This window comes from Sciurus vulgaris, assembly GCF_902686455.1.
Source record: "Sciurus vulgaris genome assembly, chromosome: 9".
NCBI classification, from domain to species: domain Eukaryota; kingdom Metazoa; phylum Chordata; class Mammalia; order Rodentia; family Sciuridae; genus Sciurus; species Sciurus vulgaris.
The window spans coordinates 116,956,876-116,980,843 of NC_136469.1; the positions used below are offsets into that span (position 1 = coordinate 116,956,876).

The window sequence follows — 23,968 nt, forward strand, 5'->3', positions numbered from 1 at the left end:
TCTTTTTTCTACAGTGCATATTTCTGTCATTGCTGTTCCCAAGTCAAATTCTTATTATTTACCTTTAATATCTCTTCTGAGACTGTAAGATTTTTTGAAAGAAGGTTTTTGGTATATTTTCATATTATGTTCATAGAAGTAGACACAGTTTTGGACTTCAATGTTATAAGGTTAATGACAAAAAAACTAATGAAATATAGTTAATAAATTTATTCTCTCAGACATATGGCTGTCAGTTTTGCAATTATGTGTATAACAACATTGGACAAATTTACTTTTGTGAATTACAGATATGAAATGTAAATACTCATAAAATTCAATGAAATCTCTTTATTTAAGGCTATGTAGAAAAACATATTGTTGAAATTTGGTCATTCTGTTTATTCAGACTTATTTTTGAATATTGGTGTCTCTTCCTAGAAGCGTATGTATCTCTAAATACATCTTTTATTCAAGGGATTAAATAGTAGCTCATAATTTTTCTCCTTTGCTTTAAGCTATTTCCGTGAGAGAAGAATTGTTACTACCTCACCTGGAAAATCTGTGACATTGCAAAGTGAGTCTACGTGTTTAAAGTCTCTGTAAATTGGTTTGCTCACTTGATACTCTTAAAAATGTGTTAAAATTCTGATTGAGAAGGCAGGCCACCTGCGGTAAAGGGAATAATGAGATTAACTCTCTGCTGGTGTTCATGTTACTTCACATACCCTAAAAGAAGAGTGAATGAAAGAAAATAATATACACTTAGACTCCTGGAAATTTGCAAATGCTTATGTAAAAAGATTTTTTTTATTCCAGTTTCAGTTATCATTTTGCCTCAGTCGAAGAAATTTAACTAAATTAAATAGTTTCTGGCAGCCCAAGCTACAGGCCAAAGATGTATGAAAAGTGGTTTTGCCATGGTAACAAAAAAGGGCTGACATTGTTACTTTGGTAAATCAACCTTTGGCAGAGCCTTTTCTTTCTTTTTGAAAATTCTGCTTATACAAGTTCAGGAACATTCTTCTTGACGATTAAATGGCAAATGATTGGTTACCCTTTAAAAACATTTTGTTTTGCCCTAGCAGAATTACAAGTCCTGAGAATTTTTCTTGTAGACAAATGTAATTCAAGGATGGTGGAAATCCTCTTGAAATAACTTATTTACAGGTGTTTTAGTTGCCCTGGTACTAGAGGAATTAGGTGGATTCTGAGATCTTGAATGCTATCTAGCTATTATATTAGTGAATGTTTATGTTTGCTAAACATTATAATGAAGATCCTGTCTTTTAGAATATATTCTTAGGAATTAGCCTTACAGTTGGCACAGTGATAATTTCTGTTGTATGTAGGTAGTATTTGGTTATATTAATGTGGATCTTAGAGGTCCACGTCAGCAGGAACACATATTAGAGATGATGATTTAACAATGAGTGTCCTGGTTTTGAGGTGTGTGTATAGTGAGGGTTGGGAAGTCCAGGGGAGGGTTGAAGGGGTTGTAATTTAGCTGCAGTTGTGATATTGCTATTGAGTGATTAAACACATGATTTTTTTTTTTTTTGGTACTATTTGACATTATTCATCTTTCCCATTCTCATCCTGTAATTTCCCAAAAAGATTCAAGTGAGGAGAATTCATCATCCATCTTTCCTTATGGAGAGACTTTTCTCTTCCAGAGACTAGAAAATTCCAAGGTTAGTTCCATACATTTTATTTTTTTTCCACAATCAGTTCTTTGATCTACCGCCTATATTTGTCTTTTCCTGTAAGTTGTTTGAAGAATGCATTGTATTGAAGAATTAAATTTCCAGAGAGTAATATTTCTGTTCAGTAAAATTATGGTAAATCTATATCATGAAGGCATATTTTTATTTTAGGAATACAAAACAGTAAGTTTTAAATATTTTCCACAGATAAATTTACTTTAATAAAAACAACAACAATAGCAATGCAGGAACTCCCCAGATTTTGCATTGCTTATACCCAAATGCAGACTTCCTAATTGTTCAGACTTATAATTATTTATATATTTTAATAAATCAGTTTATTAGTCAAGCTTTCCTTTCTAAACCTTGTAGTCTTTTGCTGTCTTATTGATAGCAGAAGCCTTGATAAAGAAGAGTTTGAGGAAAAAATATATAACATGGGATTAAAAGTGCATGAATTTTGTTCTTGGTTGACATTTTTTCTTCTAAGTTGAAATAATTAGCTAATGATTTAAATAAGATAGTGAAAAAGGCTTCAAAATGTTGTAATGTAGGCTCCCTAATAAAATCTTTATTTTGCTGAAAAGTAATCTAAGCATTTAGACATTTGTTTAATAATACTAGATTCTGATACTGTGTGCTTTAAAAAATTTTTTTGGTACTGGTAATTGAACTCAGCAGCACTTTACCTCTGAGCTACATCCCCAGCCCCATTTTTTTTTTTTTTTTTTTGTTTTGTTTTGTTTGTTTTTTGAGATGGTATTGCTAATTTGCTGAAGCTGGATTCAAACATGTGATCTCTTGCTTCTGTGTCTTGAGGAACTGGGATTAAAAGTGTACACCACTGGGTGTGGCTGATATTGTGGATCTTTTTGAAATATTGCTACACTAAAAAACATCCTGGGCCAGGAGTGGTGGTACATGCTGATGGGGAACCTGAGGCAGGAGAATTTCAAGTTTAAGGCTAACTTGATCCAAGCAACACGCTATCTCAAGGTTAAAAAGAGCTGAGTATATATGTAGCTCTGTGGTAGAGCACTTGTCCATAGTATGTGCAAAGGCCCTGGGGTCAGTTCCAGTACTGCAAAAAAAAATAAAATGTCTTCAAACCAAGAAAGCAAAATAATGTATGTATGTATGTATGTATGTATGTATCTCTCTATCTATCTATATACTTTCTTTTTTTGTAGAAGAGATGTATAAAGAATGAATTTTGGACTCATGAGGAAACAGTCAAAGGAGAAGCAGCTACTGCAAGGAACTCATTTTTTATCAAATCAAGGTATGTGTTCATGATTGATGAGGATTAATTCTTTAGAATAAAATGGTAAAATGTAAACATCTTGTTCATAGTACAATACTGTAGCTTAATGGCTAAGTTAAAAACTTTCCTTTCTAAATGTCTCCGTAACAGTATCTATTTTAATAGCTGAATTATAGCCTGTACAGTGAGTGGTGATACTCTGTAGCATACTATTTTTGTCTGATCCTAACTGCAACTGTGCTCACTACCCCAAGTGGCAAATATGTGGTGTCCCTGATTGTACCTCAGTGGTAAGAAATCATGTTAAAATGAAGAATGAAGGGGCAGCACAAAAGAACAGGGAGCTGCAGAGTTCATAGAATTAAAGTGTCCTTTCTATGGAGGGGTTCATCAAAGAAGTGCAATAGCTACTCAGCTATTTGGGTCACACAGAAATTAAACAGAATTTTAATGCACCATGTTAAATTTTTCTCTCAGTTTTATTGGAACTTGAGATGCTGGATCATTACCTACCATTCATTATGTTTTTTATTAAGCCTTCATTTTACAAAACTAAAACTTTGTGGGTTTCCTTCACTTAAAACTAATGAGTATCTTTAGTAAGCAAGCATTTGATATGAATCTGTTTAATGCAAAATGTGGAAGGGCTAGTCTAAATCATTCTTTTAAGAAAGTAATGACCTTTATAGTACTATATCCAGAAGGATGTCATTTGACCCCTAGGCATATCTTTTTCATTGATCAGCAAAAACTTTCTTATAGTGAGTTTGATTTTACATAAATGATTGAGTGAATCTGTTGTGTCATTTCTTAAAGTTGTAGGAGTATGTTTAGCTTTTATGAATGCATTTCAGCAAATATTTTATCTAATGCAACTTTTACCTTCTGAATATACACTGACCTTTTCTTGTTTTGTTGGCTGACAGTGTGGTGCAGTGTTTTGCTTTGGCAACATATTCTCAAAGCCCTGAGCAGTCGGAAGCACTTTGTTTTATTACATTATGGTGGAATATGGCATCCTTGGAGTTGATTAGAGGAAAGTAGAGGGGCAACAAATTGGAAATAAGATCTCCAAATAGATGAATTAGTAGTTCATGACAGTACCCAGAGAATTGAAGTTGGGCTGGTCATTTAATTGTATTGTTGATGATTAAATTGGGATGCAAAGAATATGGTCAGTCTCCATCCTATGCCTGTACCCAGTCTCCCATAACACAAGGAATCAGACTAAACTATACATAAGGGGAACAAAAAAAAAACAAAACGACTTTAGATAGTGTTGAAATTTCTATATAATTTTTCTGGAGAAGTTTTAAAAATAATCAGATGGTATAATTTAACTCTAAGGTTTTTCCCAGTCTTAAATTTCTGTGTTTGGTTGTTTATAAATTAAAAAGATAAAAACACAGCACTTTGAAATGTTAATGCCATTCCTTTCTATTTAGCATATATGATAACAGGCAGGAGAAATTAAGTGAAGACAAAGTAGAAGATATTTGGATACCTCGAGAGGACAAAAACAATCTTCCAAGGGATTCTGCTTCTGAATCAGAATATTCTACAGTAGAAGAGTGCTTTCAGAGTTTAAGAAGAAAAAATTCAAAGGCATCCAAGTCGAGGACTCAAAAACCATTAAATCCGGACCCTGTTAATAGGCACAGTTATCCTCTAAGTTCAACAAGTGGAAATGCTGATTCATCGGTCTCCTCAGGTGCCATCTCTCCCTATGCCTGTTTTTATGGATCTTCTGCTACGAGAGTTAAGTCAGGGTGGCTGGACAAACTCTCTCCTCAAGGGTATGCATCTATTCATTAGTTTTATTTCATAACTAGCATATTTTGAATAATCCAGTTATAAATCGTCCTGCTTTTTGTAGTTACCACTCCTGCCTCACCCCTTCTCATGCTGTTTAGAACCTTTCAGAATAGTTTTGCAAATGGCATTCTTTAGATATGGGGGATATGTGCAGTGCAACACTGCATTAAATTCTGAAAAGCAAATTAAAATAGAAAGTTATGACCTAGATTTAGATCTTTTAAAAAATATATATATTTTTCATTGTTAATGGACCTTTATTTTGTTTATTTATATGAGGTGCTGAGAATCAAACCCAGCACTCACACATGCTAGGCAAGTGCTTTACCACTGAGCCACAAACCCAGCCCCTCACATCTAGATTTTTAATGTGAGCTTCCAACTTCACACCAAAAAGTACTACCCTGTGTCTCCCTTTGTAGCAAAGAAAAACAACACAGCCTGAGTTAGCATTACTCAGCCCACACTGTTTGGATTTTGCTCATATCATAACAGTGTTCTGTTTGAGAATACAAAGCTTATTGTGGTTAGGGAAAAGTACGTCATTGTTAGATTTTGCTCTTCTCAGTTACTGATATATTGTTCTGATATTTGTATGTTGCTCCGAAAGTCAGAGTGTTTTGAATATTGTACTTTTAAAACATTTATCATTTCAGATGTTTACAAAGAAATGTCTGTCCCGTAAGCACTTTACAGTGCTGAGCAATATTGGGAGAGGGATTACATTTAATCAGAATTGTTTTATGGCAACTTGAATTGTGGGATTTTATTTTGGAAATATTTACTTGAAATATTCCTCATGAATTATTAGTTTGGGGTGGAACCTCTTATGTTGAAGTAGCTAATGTGGTAAGTTCATACAGTATTGGCTTTCTCTACTATTTCCCTGAAATTGTACTTCATTTCTTATGGGCTTGGTTTGATCGAAAATAGTTCTACTAGCAAAAAAAAATTATTAGAAGAAGCAGATGACAACTAGTGGGAACAGGGATTATGTTTCTTAAAATCTTAGTAAACCCCCACAACCTGAGGTTAGTAATAATATGGTTACTACTTTGTACAGTTGCATCCTTTTAAAAAATACATTTTGAATACATTGAATAGTGCACTTCTTAGAATCAGTTATTTTGTACCACTTCTTTCTGATCACATTATAATAGTGAAGTAGTCTGATATATTTTCTACTTTTATCAGTCATCAATATAATTGGTAAGTGCATATTTAAACACCAAAAGCATGAGTCAGTTCTCAGGCATACACCTTGGGGGAATAAAATAGTAAACTTGGACATGGTCAGATCTTCCATTTCTGTAAAATTTAAGTGTTTAGGAAGATCCTAGGGCTGTCCAGAGTATCCAGGGAAGAATGGGCACGCTGATTGGCTGGGTCTGTTTATGCTCCAGGCACACTGAGAAAGTTTGAGCAGATTTGGTCACTTTTGGGACAAATTAGAACATTTTCCTTTTTATCAGGACTTCGATTTTCTATGTCTTCTATTCTGAACCTGCCTGAGGTTAGATGCTGTAAGTTTTTTATATCTATGTTTCTATTTTATAGGAAGTAATTGAGTTTTCTTGCTTAAACGTATTCTCCTGGATACTAGTGCGAATGGAGATAGGAAAATAAATGAAGAAAAAAAATTTTTTTTCACCAAGAACTTTAAAAGCTCTCGTAACATGATTATGTTGCTCTGACTTGAAGAAATACATGTAGTTGGCCTCCAAGCATGTAATCATTAGATTCTAAGTAGAAACCAAAACTTGCCCTTTTGAAATTGTCTCAGTGGGCTATTTTGAAGTGTTTAAAGTGCTCCTTGTAGTGATGACAACCCCCCTCCTTGGTAGAAGTTGCTGAGTTTTGTTTAACTCATGGCCACATTACTCTTCAGTGCTGGTGACACTGATTGAGATGACATTCTAAATACTATAGAAGAGGTGCCAACAAACTTTTCCTATAAAGGATCAAATAGTATGTTAAGCTTTGTAAGTATATGTTTTTTGTTGAAACTACTATAATTATAGTCAAAGCAGATATAATATATAAACTAGTGAATGAGGCAGTGTTTCAATAAAACTTTATTAACACATATGGTAGACCAGACTTGGCCCATAAAACCATAAGCCAGATTATATATCTCATATGATAACCACTATATTCATCTTTCCTGGTGTCCAAATAGAGAAATGTAACCTGATGGATCTCAAAATAGGGAAGCCTCTTTATTCTCCTATTAAGTATAGAAGTAATGAAGCAGGAGTCTTCCTTGGGGTCCTCTGTGCTTGCTCTTCTTTCTAGCTGAAATGCTCTTACCCCAGAGAGCATCATGCTTGGATCTCAGCCCTCTCAAATTCTTATATATATATGTCTCCTTTGTATTTATGCAGAAAAAGAAAATCACAACTCTCCTTTTCCCCAGTGCCCTTTGGACACTATGTTCTTCTGTAGGGCTCTTGTGCTAGAAGATGTATTTATTTCATGTACATTCCATAGGGACAGTCATCTACATTGCTTTTGTTTACAGCCCTGTCCTTAGCAGAAAATTACCTAGCACTTGGTAGATGCTTAGTGTTTTTTGTTGAATGAATCATTGAAAAACATCATAAAATATTCTTTTTATTCTTGTAATTTTTCTAAAAATTATTTTTATTTTGTAGGGATTTTTGTAATGTAAACTGCTACATTCAAAACTATTAGTGGGAATCATTAGGTGCCATTAAGACTACTAGTAGACATTAACAGAGCAGGAAACTCTTGATGTGCGTTTTTTTTTTTTTTGTTTGTTTGTTTTAATAATTATGTTTGTCCCTTAAAGACATGTGCATGACTAATCAAACTATATTTTTTTAAAAAATAGCCACACTCTGTTGCTCCTTGTCGGGCAACAAGTTCCAATGTACCTCCTCAGGGCCCGCCTGAGGAGAATACAGGGCTGAGCAGGATGATGAGTGTCAGCGGCAAAGGAAACACACCAGAGCCGGGAGGTCTGTCAGTGCAGGAGGCACAGCAGGAATCTCGTTTATTGAGGAAGTCACACAGCTTTTATGTAGGGTGGAGGCCAGACGGGAACCAATCAGCTTAAAGGTCAGCAAGGCACAGGGGATTCACGCGGGTAAGAGTGCCATAGGACTATATGGCCAGCACGTGATCTCGTTCGCAGAGCTGTTGTTAACCAATCCCTGTCGGTGGTCCAATTCATCGTCATTAACTATTGAAACCACCTTTGAGGCCTTGATCTTGCTCACTTGCCAGGGAGTAAGGAGTCAGCCTGAGTTAGTTAACGTGTCATTAGTCTCAACAACACTCCAGTTTATACTTTTCTAAATAGTGTTTGAAACTGTCCTCAGTCATGAGTTTCATTAAACAGTAGAGAAGTGCATAACCTGGACTTAACTTTTTACATGATTGACTATTTGCTTTTGAAATGGAAGTGCCAGTTCTGAATTAATACTCAGCATGTGATAACTGCCAACAGTTAGTTAAAAAATAATTGTATCACATTATGCAACAAAAGAAATACTGAAACACTTCCAGTTGAGTTTTAAGCGTGAGAAATTATTTTAATATTTGAATGACCTAATTATAGTATGTCTCAAGAGGTTTGTTTTTAAAAATTGTATGAAAGAAACTTGGTAAATGTTGAAGTTAGTTTTTTTTTGTTTTTTTTTTTTTTTCATACCAGTAGTTGAAATAGGTCAGAGCAGATGAAAAACTTAATAAATGATACTTGTTTTTAAAAATTTCTCACTGGATTTTGGGGCTTATCTGCATCTTCCTGTAATTAATAATCTCAAGCTATAATTAATAAGCTTAAACCTTGCAGATCTGTATAGATGTATAAATGAAAGACACTGTATAATTTATTCCAACATCACCCAAACATCTAACTCAGAGGAGAAATGCCAAGAGTTGTAAAGAAAAGAAGACAGGATTATGTAGTACTTCTTCCAGGAGATGTGTAGATTGGAATCTCCAAGAATGTCTGCAATAGGAAATCCTTTTAAATTTTTACTGAGCAATCTGAGTCTTAAACCTTTAACTGTAGTGTACTGTTAAGTCCCAGGAGATTTTACCAGTTTATTTACTTATTTCTATAACTTTTCTTTCTTTTGTGAATATTCTGGTAGTTTGGTATTGGGCCTCCTGTCCTGAAACACTGATAACAGTCACCATTTCTACTGGCTGAGATGTCTTTTCAGTTGTATTTCCTAACCTGGTTGTATATTTTATTTAATATTCCACATTTAATATTCAAAGTACTTTCTTTTGGCTATTCTTTTTATAGCCTACTGTTATTATGTCATGGATTTAATATATTCTCTTCATCTCTTAGGATATTAGTACTTTTTGAATCCTTTTTTTTTTTTTTTTTCCCCCTGTTGAGACTGTTACCTTTAATTTTTCTGGAAGGGTGACTTTTCCCATCTTATGGTAGAGATTCTTTTCTCCAATTTTTTGTTAATTGTGGGATGTTCAGTAATGATGAAGTAAAACATTATAAATGATGTACTATAATAAAAGTTATTTGAAACTTATCAATTGCTTATTTCTGCAGTTTTCAATTTGATGTTTTTGAACTGTGGTTGACTGCAGATAACTAAATCTGTGGAAAGCAAAGGCCAGGATAAGCGTGGAATACTGAATTTGTTACTTCTTTTCCTGAGATTCTATGGTTTTCCTCTTAGTTTGACCTTATTCTGCCTAGTAGTTAGTTAGCTCTTTGAAGTTTTCAAAGTCAGGGCTCATTTTTCATCACTTTCCTTATTTCTAAATAGTGTTACTGTCTTCTCTGGTCAAGTTGATTTGAAGATGTTTTTAAATTTTTATTTATTTTTCTAATCCTTTGATGTCTTTTAGAGAGGTTTGGGGAAGTAGAAGTAAATGCAAGTTTTAAATGGCCATCTTAAGTGGAAGCTGGTTCATGTTGGATCTTTTAGAGGGTGACTCCATAAAATAAGGACAAGTGAATCTTTTAGCCTGTATTTTCGCACGCTATATCAAATAAGCACTAAGATCTCTGTATTTCAAAAATTTGAAGTCACACATTAAAATTCAGGCTTATAATGGAATTCTGTCTTGCAATAACATAGATGGACTCAGGATACTATGTTAAGTGAAATAAGCCAGGCACAGAAAGATAAACCTTGCATGATTTCACGCATATATGGAATCTAACATAGACATTGAGAGTAGAATAGATGTTACTACTGACTGGAGAGTGGGGGATGACCAAGGGGCACAGTGTTACAGTTAAATAGAAGGAATAAGCTTTGGTGGTCTATGGCCCAGAGGAGTGAAGATAATTAATGATAATGTATATCTGAAAATAGAAGAGAGGAATTTGAATGCCCAGTATAAAGAAATTATTTATTTCAGGTGATAGATATGCTCATTGCCCTGAGTTGATTTATCTAATATATATCCATGAATCAGAACATCACACTGTACTTCATAAACATGTACAAATAGCATGTTCAATCAAAAAGAAAATTAAAAATATGAAAGTTAATAAAATTCTTGGTTCAAAATTGCCTTCCAAAAGTCTTTTTAGCCCTGGGAATTTTTTTGCTAAGTGCTTTCCCTTCTCACATAAAGGTTTAGGCCTTGCAGAGATGGAAGTTGGAATTGAAGAAAGTATTCCTTTTGTGTTTGTTTTGTTCCCCAATTAATTGGATTCATATACCCTTGGAAACTATTACTAGGGTTGCTGAATAGTGAGGAAATGCTATTAGAATAGAAAAGCGTTGACATTTATAGAGATGTTGGAGTGTTTTCTTGCCTCCACATAAATCATACTGCATAATTTAAAATACTTATTCTTAAAAAGATGACTAAGTATCTTTTAAGTATCTACTTAAAAGAGTAGACAAAATAAATAAGAGAATTAAAAATAAGTGTAATTAGATAAGCAGAAATCTGAACTGCAGAGATTGTAGTAGTTCTAAAAAATTTTGGGTTTTTTCAGGGTCAGAAGAGAGAATAGGGAAGTAAAAATATATGCAATAGTTCTTCAGGATTACAAAAAAAAGGCAAATGAATTTGAAGTGACATGTTCTGATAGCTCTTTTCTTCTTCAGGATTATTTAGAATAAAATTGAGACGTATATTTCTGATGACTTAAATACCATGATTAATAAAGGCTATAAATTTGACATTGCCATTGAGGTTCATTGCATTTGTGGTATTTTTAGAGGTGACACTTTGGTTGCCTCTGACAACAATATTCTTCAGCCTTCTGTTAGATTTGAAGTATTTTTTTGTTAAGTTTAAATATGTAATTAAAAAAAAAAGTCCTGTTGGCATTTAGCATTGAAATTAACAGGAGTGGCTCTGTGTGAGTACTTCATAAATAGAGATTTAATTGGGTGTGTTATACATTGTTGTTAAAAAAGAATTTTTAAAATATACATTTTGAGACAACAAAAACTGACACCAGGTGGTGAAGCTGTTTTTATGAAAGCAGTTGAAACTTTACACCACCTGCCCTACCAGAGCTCAAGGGAAGAGTTTATAGAAATCTGTTCAATAATACTGCACAAGCTTCATAAATTATTCTTAAAAAAGCTTCTTGAAGAAATGTTTCCCTTCAGAACTCTAAAAACAAAATAAGATAAAACCCAGGCTAATGTGCTTCCTGTCTCTTTTTACCTTTTTCTCCTGAAGGAATTCTGAAGCACTTTTCAAAATTGAGCTCACATATAAAATGTGTAGAGGTCAAATATTACTACTATCTAAAGGGATATTGAGGATGCCCTGCCTTAAATGTACTGGAGTCTGTTTTGTATAGTGGTTTAGAGTCTTTGAAAAGGGCCTGCCTGGATTTGATTCCCACGTAGACTTTCTACTAGTGAGGTGGACAAATTACTTAATCAACCAGGGCCTCTATGCCTTCTTGTGTAAAGTGGGGGAAATATCACTTGTCTCCTTGACTGTTTGGAGGAATAAATGAGTTAATATTTGTATATGACTTGACACAGTGCCTGGAACCATAAGTGTTCACTGTTTTTATTACCAAGTGTAGTTTCTTATCAAGACTTGGAAACCTCTATAATCATCATCATTTCAGATTTAGTTTGTATCGTGTGGTAGTAGAAACATATACTAAGATGGCATTGTCGTTATACTTTCTTTTAAAAAAAAAGAAATAAATTAAGCTGTTAAATAGAATTTAATGAAAAGGTACAACTTCAGAGAAATCCTTTAAAATACTTGAACAATACCTCACAGTTTTCTTATTAAATCGTAGATAATTTCCCATGGAGTTGATTGACTAATAATAAGTAGACTTTCATAAATACATGAGAGAAATAGTTAACAGAAATGGTGATTTGTAAAAATTTTGTGTTCACTAATATTTTTGAAAATAAAAACTGTAATTTGGAACTTACAAGTACAGGACTTCTCAAACTCTCCTTTTTATTGCTTAGTTGAAGTTTTGGTTAATTTGTGGGGTTTACCAACATTAAAGCCAAGTTTCCATTTGCTACAAAGGGGGATAATACTTTGAGAAAGAATGTAAGTATAAGCTCTTAGCTTTAATTTACCAATTATTAGAATTCAGTATTGACGTTAATTTGTAGAAAATAGTAGTTTAAAAGTTGACACATTTAATGAGCAATATAGATTATTCAATGTTTATATAGATTAATTTAGATAAATCTTAACTGGGTTATAATGTATTTTAAAGTAGGAAAGTATTGATATATACATTATAGAGAACAATACATTTTAAATTTTTTTCCCAGATTTATGGAAGTATGATTGACAAAGATTGTGTATATTTGAAAAGTGCAGTGAAAGGATTTGATGTACGTATACATGGTGAAATGATTACCACACAATTAACATGTTTAGTTATTCTTCATTTTTTTGAGGTGAGACCACTTAAGATCTTTTTTTTTTTTTTTGTACCAGGGACTGAACTTAGGGTTGTTTACCCACTAAGCCACATCCCCAGCTTTTTTGTGTGTGTATTTTCTTTTGAAACAGAATCTAAGTCCTTAGAGCCTTTTCTGAGTTGGTCTCAAACTTGGAATCCTCCTACCTTAGCCTCCTGAGTTGCTGGGATTACAGGCATATACCCCCATCCCCACCTAAGATATATTCTGTTAGTAAATTTTGGGTATAAGATATGTTGTTATCTATAGTCACCATAATGTACATTAAATCCTCTGAACTTACAATTGAAAATTTAAAATCTCTTCTCTGTACTAATGCATCATTATTTCAGATCTAGTTTGTATTGTGTAATAGTAGGAACTTAGACTGAGGTGGCATTGTCTTTATACATTATCTTTTTTTTTTTAATAGTGAAACAAATTAAGCTAATAAAATTTAAGGGAAAGGCATGACTTAGTTCAGAGAAAACTCTTAAAACACTTTATGTGTCATAGTATATGTATTAACCAGTATCACTATATTTATATCCTAAAAAGTTGAACTCATAAAAATAGAGAGCAGAATAGTTTCAGGGACTGAGGAATAGATGTATTCAGGAGATTTTGCTTAAAACTTTTTTTTTAAAACTCTAAAATGTATTTTAAAATTACTTCAAAACTAATGTCAAACTTTAACCTTCCTATAGGCTTTCACTTTTTTCATTAATAACAAAGTAGGTTTAGCAAAATTTTTTTCTGTCATTAAAAATCTTGATCTTTAGAATTTGGGGGAAAAAAGGCGTTTTAGTGCCTTTTTTATTCTGTATTTACAAAATGCAATTTTGAGTATCTATTTTATAATCAATATTAAGCATATTTTATATCAGGAACTATGGTAGTCACAGGTTTTACATTGATAAACAAAACAGAAGTGGTTTCTACACTCAATTAAAATTTTAATGATGTCATTAAGTAAAGAAATAGAGAAGAAAAAACAGGACCTGAAGGAACTGTGGGTTGGTCAGGGATGATCATTTGAAATGAATAACTTTTAATCTGAGAACTCGAGGGTTAGAAGGTGCCTCCCATGTCCATTGTTAGAGGGAAACTTTAAGCAGAGAAACTTGTTTATGGAAAGTCCATCAGGCAAGAAAGGGTCTAGACATAGAGGCCATGTGAGCATACTATCCACAGAGAAAGTGCCAGATTTTGATGTGTGACTGGATGAGTGAAGGACAGAAGAAACAGTTTGATGGTAGAATTGCAAAATAATTGCTTCCAACTACAGAATGGTGGTTCTTAGAACTGTTTTCCACGTGCATCTCATTCCATTTCTTTATGGGCTAGGATTTGTCTTATTTACCTGTCCCACCACAGATTACTAGAGGGATTTAATAACCTGTAGAAATATTGAGTTTAAAATGGACCGACACGTCAAATAGTGTTTTAGTCAACTTTTGTGCTGCAATGACCAAATGATCTGATCAGCACAATTATAGAGGAAGAAAGGTTTATTTGAGGTCTCATGTTTTCAGAGGTCTGAGTCCTTAGAAGGCCAGTTCCATTCCTTGGGGCTATAGGTAAGACAACATCGTGGTGGAAGAACATGGCAGAGGGAAGCAGCTTGCATCATCAGGAAGCAGAGAGAGAGAGTCTCCACTTAATGGATACAAATATATCCCCAAAGCCACACCGCAATTCCAATATCCTCCAGCTGCACCCTACCACTTCAGTTAATCCCATCAGAGATTAATTCATTGATTGGGTTAAGACTCTTACAACCCAATCATTTCTCTTCTGAAGCTTCCTGCATTGTCTCACATGCAAGCTTTTGGGGAACACCACACATACAAACCATAACTTCTGGTTACCTGGCAGTTGCAAAAATTAAAATGTTGGAAGAGTGTTTTAGAAGCTGACACTTTTTTAGGTTGACCTTGCTCAAAGAGCCAAGGGTAACTGGACAAAGTGGTACATATCTGCAATCCCAGCTACTCAAGAGGCTGAGATAGGAGGACGAGAGTTTCAGGTCACCCTGCACAAACAGCAAGATCTTGTCTTAAAACATACAAAACAAAAACAGTGTCAAGAGCCAAGGTAGAGTGTGTCCTTTGGAGTGTAGTGCCTGAGAAGGAGATGTAGCCCATGGATAGTGATAGCATCTTTGACTCCTAAATCCAACAAATACTGAGCCATCTTCCCTTTTACTTTCCTCATTTTTCTGTGGACATAGATATTAGACTCTTAACTGGTACCTCAGACCTCAAGCTGTCTCTCTGGATTCTAAGAAAACTTTATGAGTCCAATTAAAACATTGCTAAAGGGCTAGGACTGTAGCTCAGTGGTACAGCACTTTCCTCTTACGTGTGAGGCACTCATTTGATCCTCAGCACCACATAAAAAATAAGTAAGAAATAAAGATCTCACTCTCCCCTCTAAGATTTTATTAAAAAAAAAAATCAAAACAACATTGTTAAGTAAGACATGTTTCTAAACTTTTTTGCTTGATACTTTTGCAGGTTTAATTTTATTCTGAGGTTTCAGAAGTTTCCCTGCCTTTCCTCAAATGTTTTAAAAGATGCTGATTATTTATGAGTGCCGGGTATTTAGGTTTTTTTTTTTTTGTTTTGTTTTTTTTATCATCCTGCCCATGTTTCTTAAAGGACTATGCTTTAATCATGTTGCTTATTCATTCAGTAAATACTCCTTGAGTGTCATATTTGTCTCTGTGTTGATTATAGAGAATGAAAACCTTCTTGAACTGAGTCATTGCAAGGCATAAGGGCAAGTGTCAAGACTGACATTAAGCAGATGATCTAAATGTATAATCAAGTTTGTGTTAATTGCTAGGGGGAAGGTAGAAGGTGCTTTAAGAGAATAGCTTTGACATCTGCTTTGGATTGGGTCACCAGGGAAGGAATTTCTGTGTGGGTAGTTTAGATGTAATTCAGAAACATAAAAAGTTAGCAAGAGGAAGGGAAGGGGTAATGAAAGACCCTAAGGTCTTATCTCCCCAACAGATGTCAACTATTTTTATTTTTATGTTCCAATGAAAGATGATATATGCTGCTGAGCCGTAACTTAACCACCATTTGCAATGTAAGGTGGGCAGAGGCCCAAAACAAAATCTTGATTTACCTAGTTACTGTTGGGATTGTGTAGGGAGGTGTATATTTGCCTGCCTTTTAAATATAGCAGAGAGAAAGAAGAAATGAATGCAGAGTGATTAATTATGCAATGTATAATTGTGTGTTTGCTTAATGTCTCTTTACCTTTTAACTTTTAATGGTGGGAATTTGAAGAACTCTTAGGTTGCTGGCAGAAGTAAAAACCAGATGTCTGTAACACAGTTGGATGTTACAATGTGAAGAAAACACATGACAGGCCAAGAGAAGTTAAGAAGCAGGAAGATGAGGGATAAGGTGGAGAGTGGACTGGGTGGGCAGTGTGGCTGTCTGATGTGAAGGTCCTTGTGTGTTCTTATTACTTCATGATTCAGGGCATATATGTGAAATTCATCTGCACTGATGAACTTCAGACATTTTCTCCATTTGATCAGAGTTGTTCTAATCTGATCTGAGGCAGCACACATCTGCTAACTAATGATTAACGTGGGAGGCTTGCTGTACTTCATTCACTTGAGTAATGGACGTGTGGCAGGCATGCAGCCAGAAGACAAACTCTCCAGATCCCGGAAGTTCTTTTTCTATATTTAAATCTTCTGAAAGCCACAGGAAATTATATCAACTATCTTAAATGTGTTAGAAAAGAGCAAAAAGGAGGGACAGTAGATGGGTCCATGTTTACCTATTCACATAGAAATGGCTTTTTTTTTTTTTTTTTAAACAGGAAGTTCGTTTCCATATGATATCTGTGTTAAAAGCTGAAAGTATCTGTATGGTATTAGTCTAGACTGAAAGCCGTGTAGAGAACAGGATATTCAGAATCTCTGGATTGTCTGACTTAAGGGAAGGGAAATAAGCAAAACAAAAAAACAAACCTAAGTGGAAGTAGTTCTTTACACCCCTCATGTAAAATAATGAGCCTAAATAGGAAATGTTGTTATATTATTTTGCTTTTGTTTTTTTACATCAATAACCATTTTAAAATTGCATTTGCCTTTTTGTGATCTTCTTTCAAAAAATACAGATGTTTCACTGGATTTTAAGTGACTGTAAATGATTATTTTTCAATAGGGCTTTCCCCTGCCCATTTGGTCAAAATATAATAATTTAGGTGAATTCAAGTAACAGAGCTTTGTTAGTTCTGCAAAATATTTTCTGCCAAAGCAAAAATCAAGGCAAAATAAAGTAAGCGTAGAAGCTTTATGAGGGATGAAAACTTTATGTATTATCTTCATTTAAAGATTATCTTCATTAATGGAAATGGGTTTAATGATAGTGTTTGTGACTACACTTGGTTTTGCACTTAACATTAAGTTTATCCTTTAAAAAAAAAAAAAAACCAATTTAGCTGATTAGAAAGTGTTGTTATACATATTGTCGATCCTATGTTCCATTGCCCAAAACTGCACCATCTTAACCTATTGTTGTCTACACTGCTCAAGAGAAGACTCAGCATAGCTACACTACAAATGCATTTAAAATCCAAGTTCATGGTACTTGAATGTAAAAATAACAATTTCATGTGTGTTACAGAAAACGCATGTTTCAGAAGAGATGGGTGAAATTTGATGGCCTTAGCATTTCTTACTACAATAATGAAAGGGTAAGTACATTTTACAGTTTTTTTTTTTCCCCAAAGACTTATTTTATGCATACTGTTTGTCATAAACTAAGCAAGTGGTTTGATTTTTAAGAATTGGAGATGGATTTTCTACATTAAAAGAACTGGAATGTGATCAAACACTTCTCCTTTCATATTTTTTTTTGTTGACACATAAAATTGACAATTTTTTTAAATCAATGTATTTAAAAGTTGTTTGCAGAGTATTTTCTATGAACCACGGGAAATAGTGTCAGCAATGAAAAGATAGAGAAGAAATTGCCTTTTTCCAATCCAACAGCACCAAGGAATGTTTACAAATCAAAAGCAAGGAGCAGTTGCTTCATGCTGTGGGAGTGGGAGAGGTTTGCATGAGTTTTCCTTTGTCAAGTCTTGGAGAAAGGTGAATGTTTTACATACAGAAACTAGAAAGAAGGAGATTTATCTGCAGAGAGAATATTAAGATGCTCAGATGGAAAAGTGTGGACCATAGCACTGAGCAAGTGGTTTTTCCCTGATTTGAATATGCAAAGGAGGCTTATGGGAGAGGAAGCTGGAACAGTTGTTTAGAGGTAGAGTTCATTGAAACTCTTGACTCTGAGGTAAAAGTGGTTACAATGTTTTCTTTTGGCAGTTGAGACTTAATGACATGCATGTCTTCTTAGGTATGAGAACATCCTTAGGAGATGTTGCGGGTTAGTGTCATATCTACATTTTTTCAAATGTTACCTATTCATTTATATTTGTAAATATGTGCATTTGTTTGCACACATACATAGTTAAAACATTCTGGAGGTATATAGTCAGCCCTCTCTCACGTTGGGTTGAATATCAGTGGATTCAATCACCTGTAGATCAGAAATATTTTAAAAAATTGCATCTGTACTCACCATGTATAGACTTTTTCAAAATTCCCTAAATGATAGTTTAATAACTGTTCATTAGCATTTATGCTGTATGAGGTATTATAAGTAACCTATAGATGATTTAAAGTGTACTAGAGGATGTGCATAAGTTCTATGCAAATTCCATACCATTTTATTTAGGAAACTTAAGCATCTGCAGATTTTGGTGTCTCAGGAATTCCTGGAATGAGTGCCCCTCAGATCCGAGGAGCAAATATTGTTAAATCTATATAGAGGATACTTGGGTACCCATGGTATTTCTCTTTTAGCTTCTTTGTGTTTGGAAATTTCCTTAATAAGAAGTTTGGAGCTAATATGTCATATTTTTAATTGATTAAGAACACATGATTTTTCTTCTTAACTGTATCCTTTCTTTTTAAAATTTTATTTTTAAGACAGCCACATTCTCTAATTTAGAGCTTATAATCTGGCACAGTTTTCTGATGATTTATTTAGAGATTTTCACTGCCCAGCATTGGTGATACTAGTGGCATGAATAGAGACTTCACGTATTGCTTTTTTAGTGCTGTAAGGTATATATATATATATATTTTTTTTTTTTTTTGACAAAGTGGCATGTGCTGCGACATTAGAGCACACCGCATGCTGTAATACACTAATAGAAGGTTTAGAGAGGAATCAGTTGTTTTGCTTCACTTTCAGTGATGCAGGTAGAGTAGTAACAGGTTCAAACACACCTCTGGAGGTTTGCAAGATGGTGGGATTTTTTTTTTTTTTTTTAAACTGAATGTCTGCTTTAGCTACTATTTCTAGCTTGTTAGTACAGTGGAATGCTGTCCCAGTTTCTGTGCTATGGTGGGTGCAGTGTAGACTCTACATCTGATGGAGTCTGACTTCTGGTTTCTTTGGCTGTTGCGGCCTTTTCTGATTTGATTGAAGGAAAACTCTTCAAGAATGAGACAGGCTTCTTGCCATGGTGGTGGTATTCTTATTCCTATTTGAGAGAGAATTTCTGGTAACTGTGTCCAACTGGACAGTTTTTCTCTCTCTGCTCTCTTTTCAAGAGTCCATCTCAGCTTCAGTTGAAAGGAGGAGGGTCTGTCATATTTTTAGATACTGATGCAATAAAAATGATAGTCTTGGTTTGAAATTGAGATAAATATTTGTTAAAATGGATTATTGCAAATCTTTTCACTTAATACCAATTTTTAAAGGAATCCAGTTGTTTGCTTTGGGATTTGACCATGTACTATCAAGATGATTGATTTCAATTAGGCAAAGTACAGACACCCTGGGGCGGGTGTTTTGGGAAAGGAGGCACAGTTTGTGCTGTGCCCCTCCTGGCAGAAGGGAAGTGTAGGTGTGGCCCAGCCCCACTCCTGGTTGGCTTCACACTTTTAGCCGCTGTGTGAGCAGAGCGTTTTGGTCTGTTAAGTCTGAATGTGCACTGGCAGAGCAAGTGGCTGGGTGTCGAGGAGGCACTCTCCAGAGTTGCCTGTTTCTCTAGTTTTCTTTCACTTTTCTCAGCGTTGCCCAATCAAGCTTCCACAAGACCTTGTCCATTTTATTTTAGAATGAGGCCTCATCCTCACAGCCGTGGTATCTTATCCCCTGCCAAGAACTCTAACTCACCCTCATTCTTACTGTGGTGAGGGCAGAATTACCCTGTGGCCTTTTCATTGTCTCAGTGTGGTAGATAAAGGACAAAGTTGACCTACATAAGTGTGTGTTACAGGCTCATAGGATGCTTTAAAATTTCTTTCCTAAAAGAAAATTTACACTCTGAAAAATGCAGGCACTTAGAACCTGTTGTCCTTTGAGTGCTTTTTTGGTTTCTATGCTGTCTTTTTCTTGTGATGTTAGAAGAGAAATACAAAAACAACTCTACAGTGTTTAAAAAAAGTTAGAAGACTTACCTTGGGATTTCATAGATTATAAATGAGCAGTTAGAGAAACTGCAACTTCCTGAGGTTCATTGACATAGAATTTAGCCTAAGCATGTTTTGATCACCTCTAGGGAACTTTTCTTTTCCTATTACTCTATTAGAAGTATATACCTGTTAAACACAATACCAGTGTTGTGGGCATATAGGTTATTACATTTTTAAGGAATTGCTTTTTAATCTCTTTGAGGAGATCTGATAGAATCTCCTTTTATTCCTGTTTTTCTACACTGCTTCTTGATTTTTCTTTACTGAAAAACAGTGTAAAGGTAACAGTCAAATAGTTAATCTATTCCATTAGAGGCATTTTTTATAAGCTGCTTCAATTTCTCATGCAAGTTAAAGTTTGGGAATAGATCATTGGAGGGATAGATTATAAAGTTTTTGGACATTTTAAATCTCCCACACTTTGGTATTGACCACTACAAGTGAAACAGAGTAACCCTTAAACTCCATAAAGATGCTCATTCCCTTCTCTTTAGGTTCTTGACAATGGAGAGAGATTCTCTCCCTTCGCTCAGTTTTTAGAGTGCTTGGTAGTTAAGTTTTGGCCTCATACTGCCATCTTAACCTAATTACATTTTTAGGATTTCTTTTAGGGAGCTAATCATGTCATGCATTTCTTTGTAGTGACCTTTCTCTGTAAGAGCTGGCTATACTCTGGGAGGATGGAGGCTGGACTTGAACACATCTCCTTCCTTGTTTTCTCCTTCAGATTTCCCCTCTTCATAGGTCCTGTATGTTCTTCTATCTGCATCTCCGTAACCATTGCCACCCATTAAAATCCAGTGCGAACTTCAGGACGCATCTTACTCTCCTCCTCCAGGAACCCTTCCTTTATTTTCTCTATCTGTATGACTTTTGAACAATAATATGCTGGCACTCTCAGAAGGAAACGAAGCTGAAAGTCGAGAAGCAAATGAAGCATTAATTTATCAGGTTGTAGACTAACATATAGGTTCAGTAGGAATGATAAAAAATGAATTTCAAAAAACAATAAAGATGACCTGACAGAGTTGGGTATAATTGTGATTGATTGAACCTAGGATTTGAGCATTCAGAAAATATTTCTATAGCTCTGACTACCAGAGAGGTGGTGAGGAAAAGCGAGAAATGACCCAACGTCTATTTGGCGTGACTGTTAATCAAAGGATCACATTTGATGGCACCAAGTATAGGTGGTCGCTGTTTAAGTTACAGTGAATAATTACTATAAAGTAAAAGTTCAGGTTGCTGTTCACTTAAATTAGGGTTATCTGCCCAGGTTAGGATAAGGGGCCTGAGAGTACAGGCTGGTCAAAAAGATATTCGTTAGGAGGGTTTTTATACTGAAGCATGGAGGAGAGCGAGGACGGAGTCTGCAAGGATGGTGAAGAACGTTCTTTTCGGAGCAGGCAGTGCATGCAGAGCTGCTGGTGGGGGCAGAGATCCACGTTCAGAGACCCTCAGGAAGGCCACTGTGGTCAGAGTTCAGAGTTGCCAAGTGCTGGGGAGTGAGCTGCGCCTGGGAAAGTCCAGGTGAGGAGGGTGCAGAAGAACAGCGAATGTCCAGACTGTTCTTTGTTTCACACTGACTCACAGAGTGATGTCTTAATGGGCAGTTAGAAATCGATGGTAAGTGTTTAGGTGTTGATGACTTTAGGTTTTAAAATTCAGGGTACTTACAGGACAGAAACATGCTATCGATGACTCAAAATATGAGCATGAAGTATGGTGAGATGGATGCATAAAGGAGGAAGGGGGAGTAGACAGGGAGGGATGAGAGAGGTCTTCTCACATGAGGTTCATGGTTGAATTAGGAAGAGGGGATTTTCCTTTTTAGAGAAGACTTACCAAAAGAGAGAGAGAGAGCGCGCGAAGAAATCAGTCGTTTTGTGAGTGGTTATTTCCTGACACCCTTCTTCCTTTTCTATGTGAGGTCGCCCATTCATCTTCCTGAATCACACTTTAAACGTCATGTTTGGATTGGGCTGCATGGAAGGAGACAGGACAGAAAGCCTACGTGGCATTGGTATTTAATATGGTATTAAAGAATGGGTGGTCTTTATTCATCATTTTCACTTTCATCCTCTTCTCTCTCCAGCCCGTCGCAGTATCCTTTCCCGCATGTATTTCACTGAAACTGCTTTTGGCAATGTCATTTCCATACTGACTTCCACACGGACAAACTCAGTGGTTACATTGTTGTCTTTCTCTTCATTTAGAATACCTTATGCTGTATTTGGATCACAAAAAGTACAAATTATTCAGTGATTATCTTTATAAGTGACCATCGTGTTTAAAAAGCGAAATATTACTAATACTATTAAATGTATCTGTTTCCCACCCAAATGGCTTCCTCTCCTCCTCCTCTTAAAGTAACTAACTAGTATGTTGAAATTAACAGTTTTTTTTCATTTTCATGTATTTCTTTACATTTTTATTATGCATATCCCTCTAATGAATAAACCTTTATTTTGCATACTTAAAAAAAAAGAATGGATGGGATTTTGATTGACACGTTAAGTCTAGGATGGGAAACTGGAACAAAGTCAATAAAGGAGAAGAAATTGTTAAAGAACTAGAAGAGAATGCCATGGTGGTATAGGGCAGATCCTCAGCTAGCAGAGAACAGTCCTTTAAGTAGAACAGCAGGTGGCTGACAGCTGCCCCTTACCTGTCTGCCATGGCAGCTGTTTACAGCAGGGGGGAGTATGAGCTTGGTACTTACTCTCTGCATGAAATGGGTTAGTACATTCTTCTTCTCACTAGTTATTGGAGACCTGCTCCAAACTGAGAGTTCCCCAGATAATGCTGTGGAGGGGGATGGAAGAAGGGTTGGGTGTAAACACTTTTGACATTCAAGACCTTCCTCAATGTGACCTTGATGTTTGATCTCAGCCTCATCTCTTATGACTGTGATGCTTATTTATGTTGCTGTGTTATCCTGTTTCTCCTTTTTACACCTTGATTATTCGGGGTTTCTGATCAGAATGTTCACACACTTATCAATTTGGTTAATCTTAAGGTTTGTTAAAGTCAGTCTCAAATGTCACCACGTTTGTAAAAACACTCCTTACCCCTTTTAAAAAGCAGAATTGAAAATTTCCATCTTTGTACTTATTTTTTTACTTTGTATTCTGTTTTTAACTTCCTTTTATCACGTCACCTGCTTTTTCATTTTGAGACTCCTTGAATGTATAAGGACTCTCTTAATTTTCTTTCTAGCACAAGACACAGAAATATTACACCATTAGTAAATAGTTGACATTTCATGGTCATTCCAAATGATTTGGGAGGGTCTAGGAAAATGAAGATTGAGGAAAAAGTTTTTAGAGTCTTACAAATGACCTTTTTAAGCAAAGTCATGGTATGTATATGCCTACTGCAAGCAGCCAAATCCATTTGTTTTCACTCGTTAGTCATTGGGGAACAAAGAAAAGTGATACATAAGCACCTCATTATCAAAGCATTGAGTAGCATGGTTAATTCATAAAATCCAAGGGGTTTCTTAGGTACTTTTTATTCACAATGTGTAATAGCAGTTTGAAATGGTTCAGTTACAGTACCTGTTGTGACCAGCAGATGCCTGCAAACACCATAAAATCATTTTGACCAGATTAATTTTAAAGCACATGCTGCTATTTTTTAGACCTATATTTTGCTAGCCTAGTAGGTTTATTTGCATTCAATTCTTTGTCTTTTAATTCCAGATGAAGAGAAAAGTGAAAAGACATCTCCCTTAAAAGAAAGGGGCATTAATACATTCCTTTCTGGGGAATTAAATCAGTGGATTTGTATGTCATTTAAAAAATTT

The 23,968-nt window shown here is 35.1% G+C and overlaps 1 protein-coding gene across 5 annotated transcripts in view; it reads left to right on the forward strand.

Annotated features, from left to right (window-relative positions):
* ARAP2 (ArfGAP with RhoGAP domain, ankyrin repeat and PH domain 2) overlaps nt 1-23,968 on the forward strand; it is a 187,528-nt gene that overhangs the window by 29,204 nt on the left and 134,356 nt on the right. For 4 of the 5 annotated variants that reach the window (XM_079152776.1, XM_079152779.1, XM_079152775.1 and 1 more), the window contains exons 3-7: nt 498-556; nt 1,597-1,673; nt 2,876-2,967; nt 4,395-4,745; nt 17,297-17,366. In XM_079152776.1, coding sequence (XP_079008902.1) covers nt 498-556; nt 1,597-1,673; nt 2,876-2,967; nt 4,395-4,745; nt 17,297-17,366 — 649 coding nt within the window. The remainder of the gene's footprint in view (nt 1-497; nt 557-1,596; nt 1,674-2,875; nt 2,968-4,394; nt 4,746-17,296; nt 17,367-23,968) is intronic. The other variant, XM_079152777.1, reaches the window with a different exon arrangement.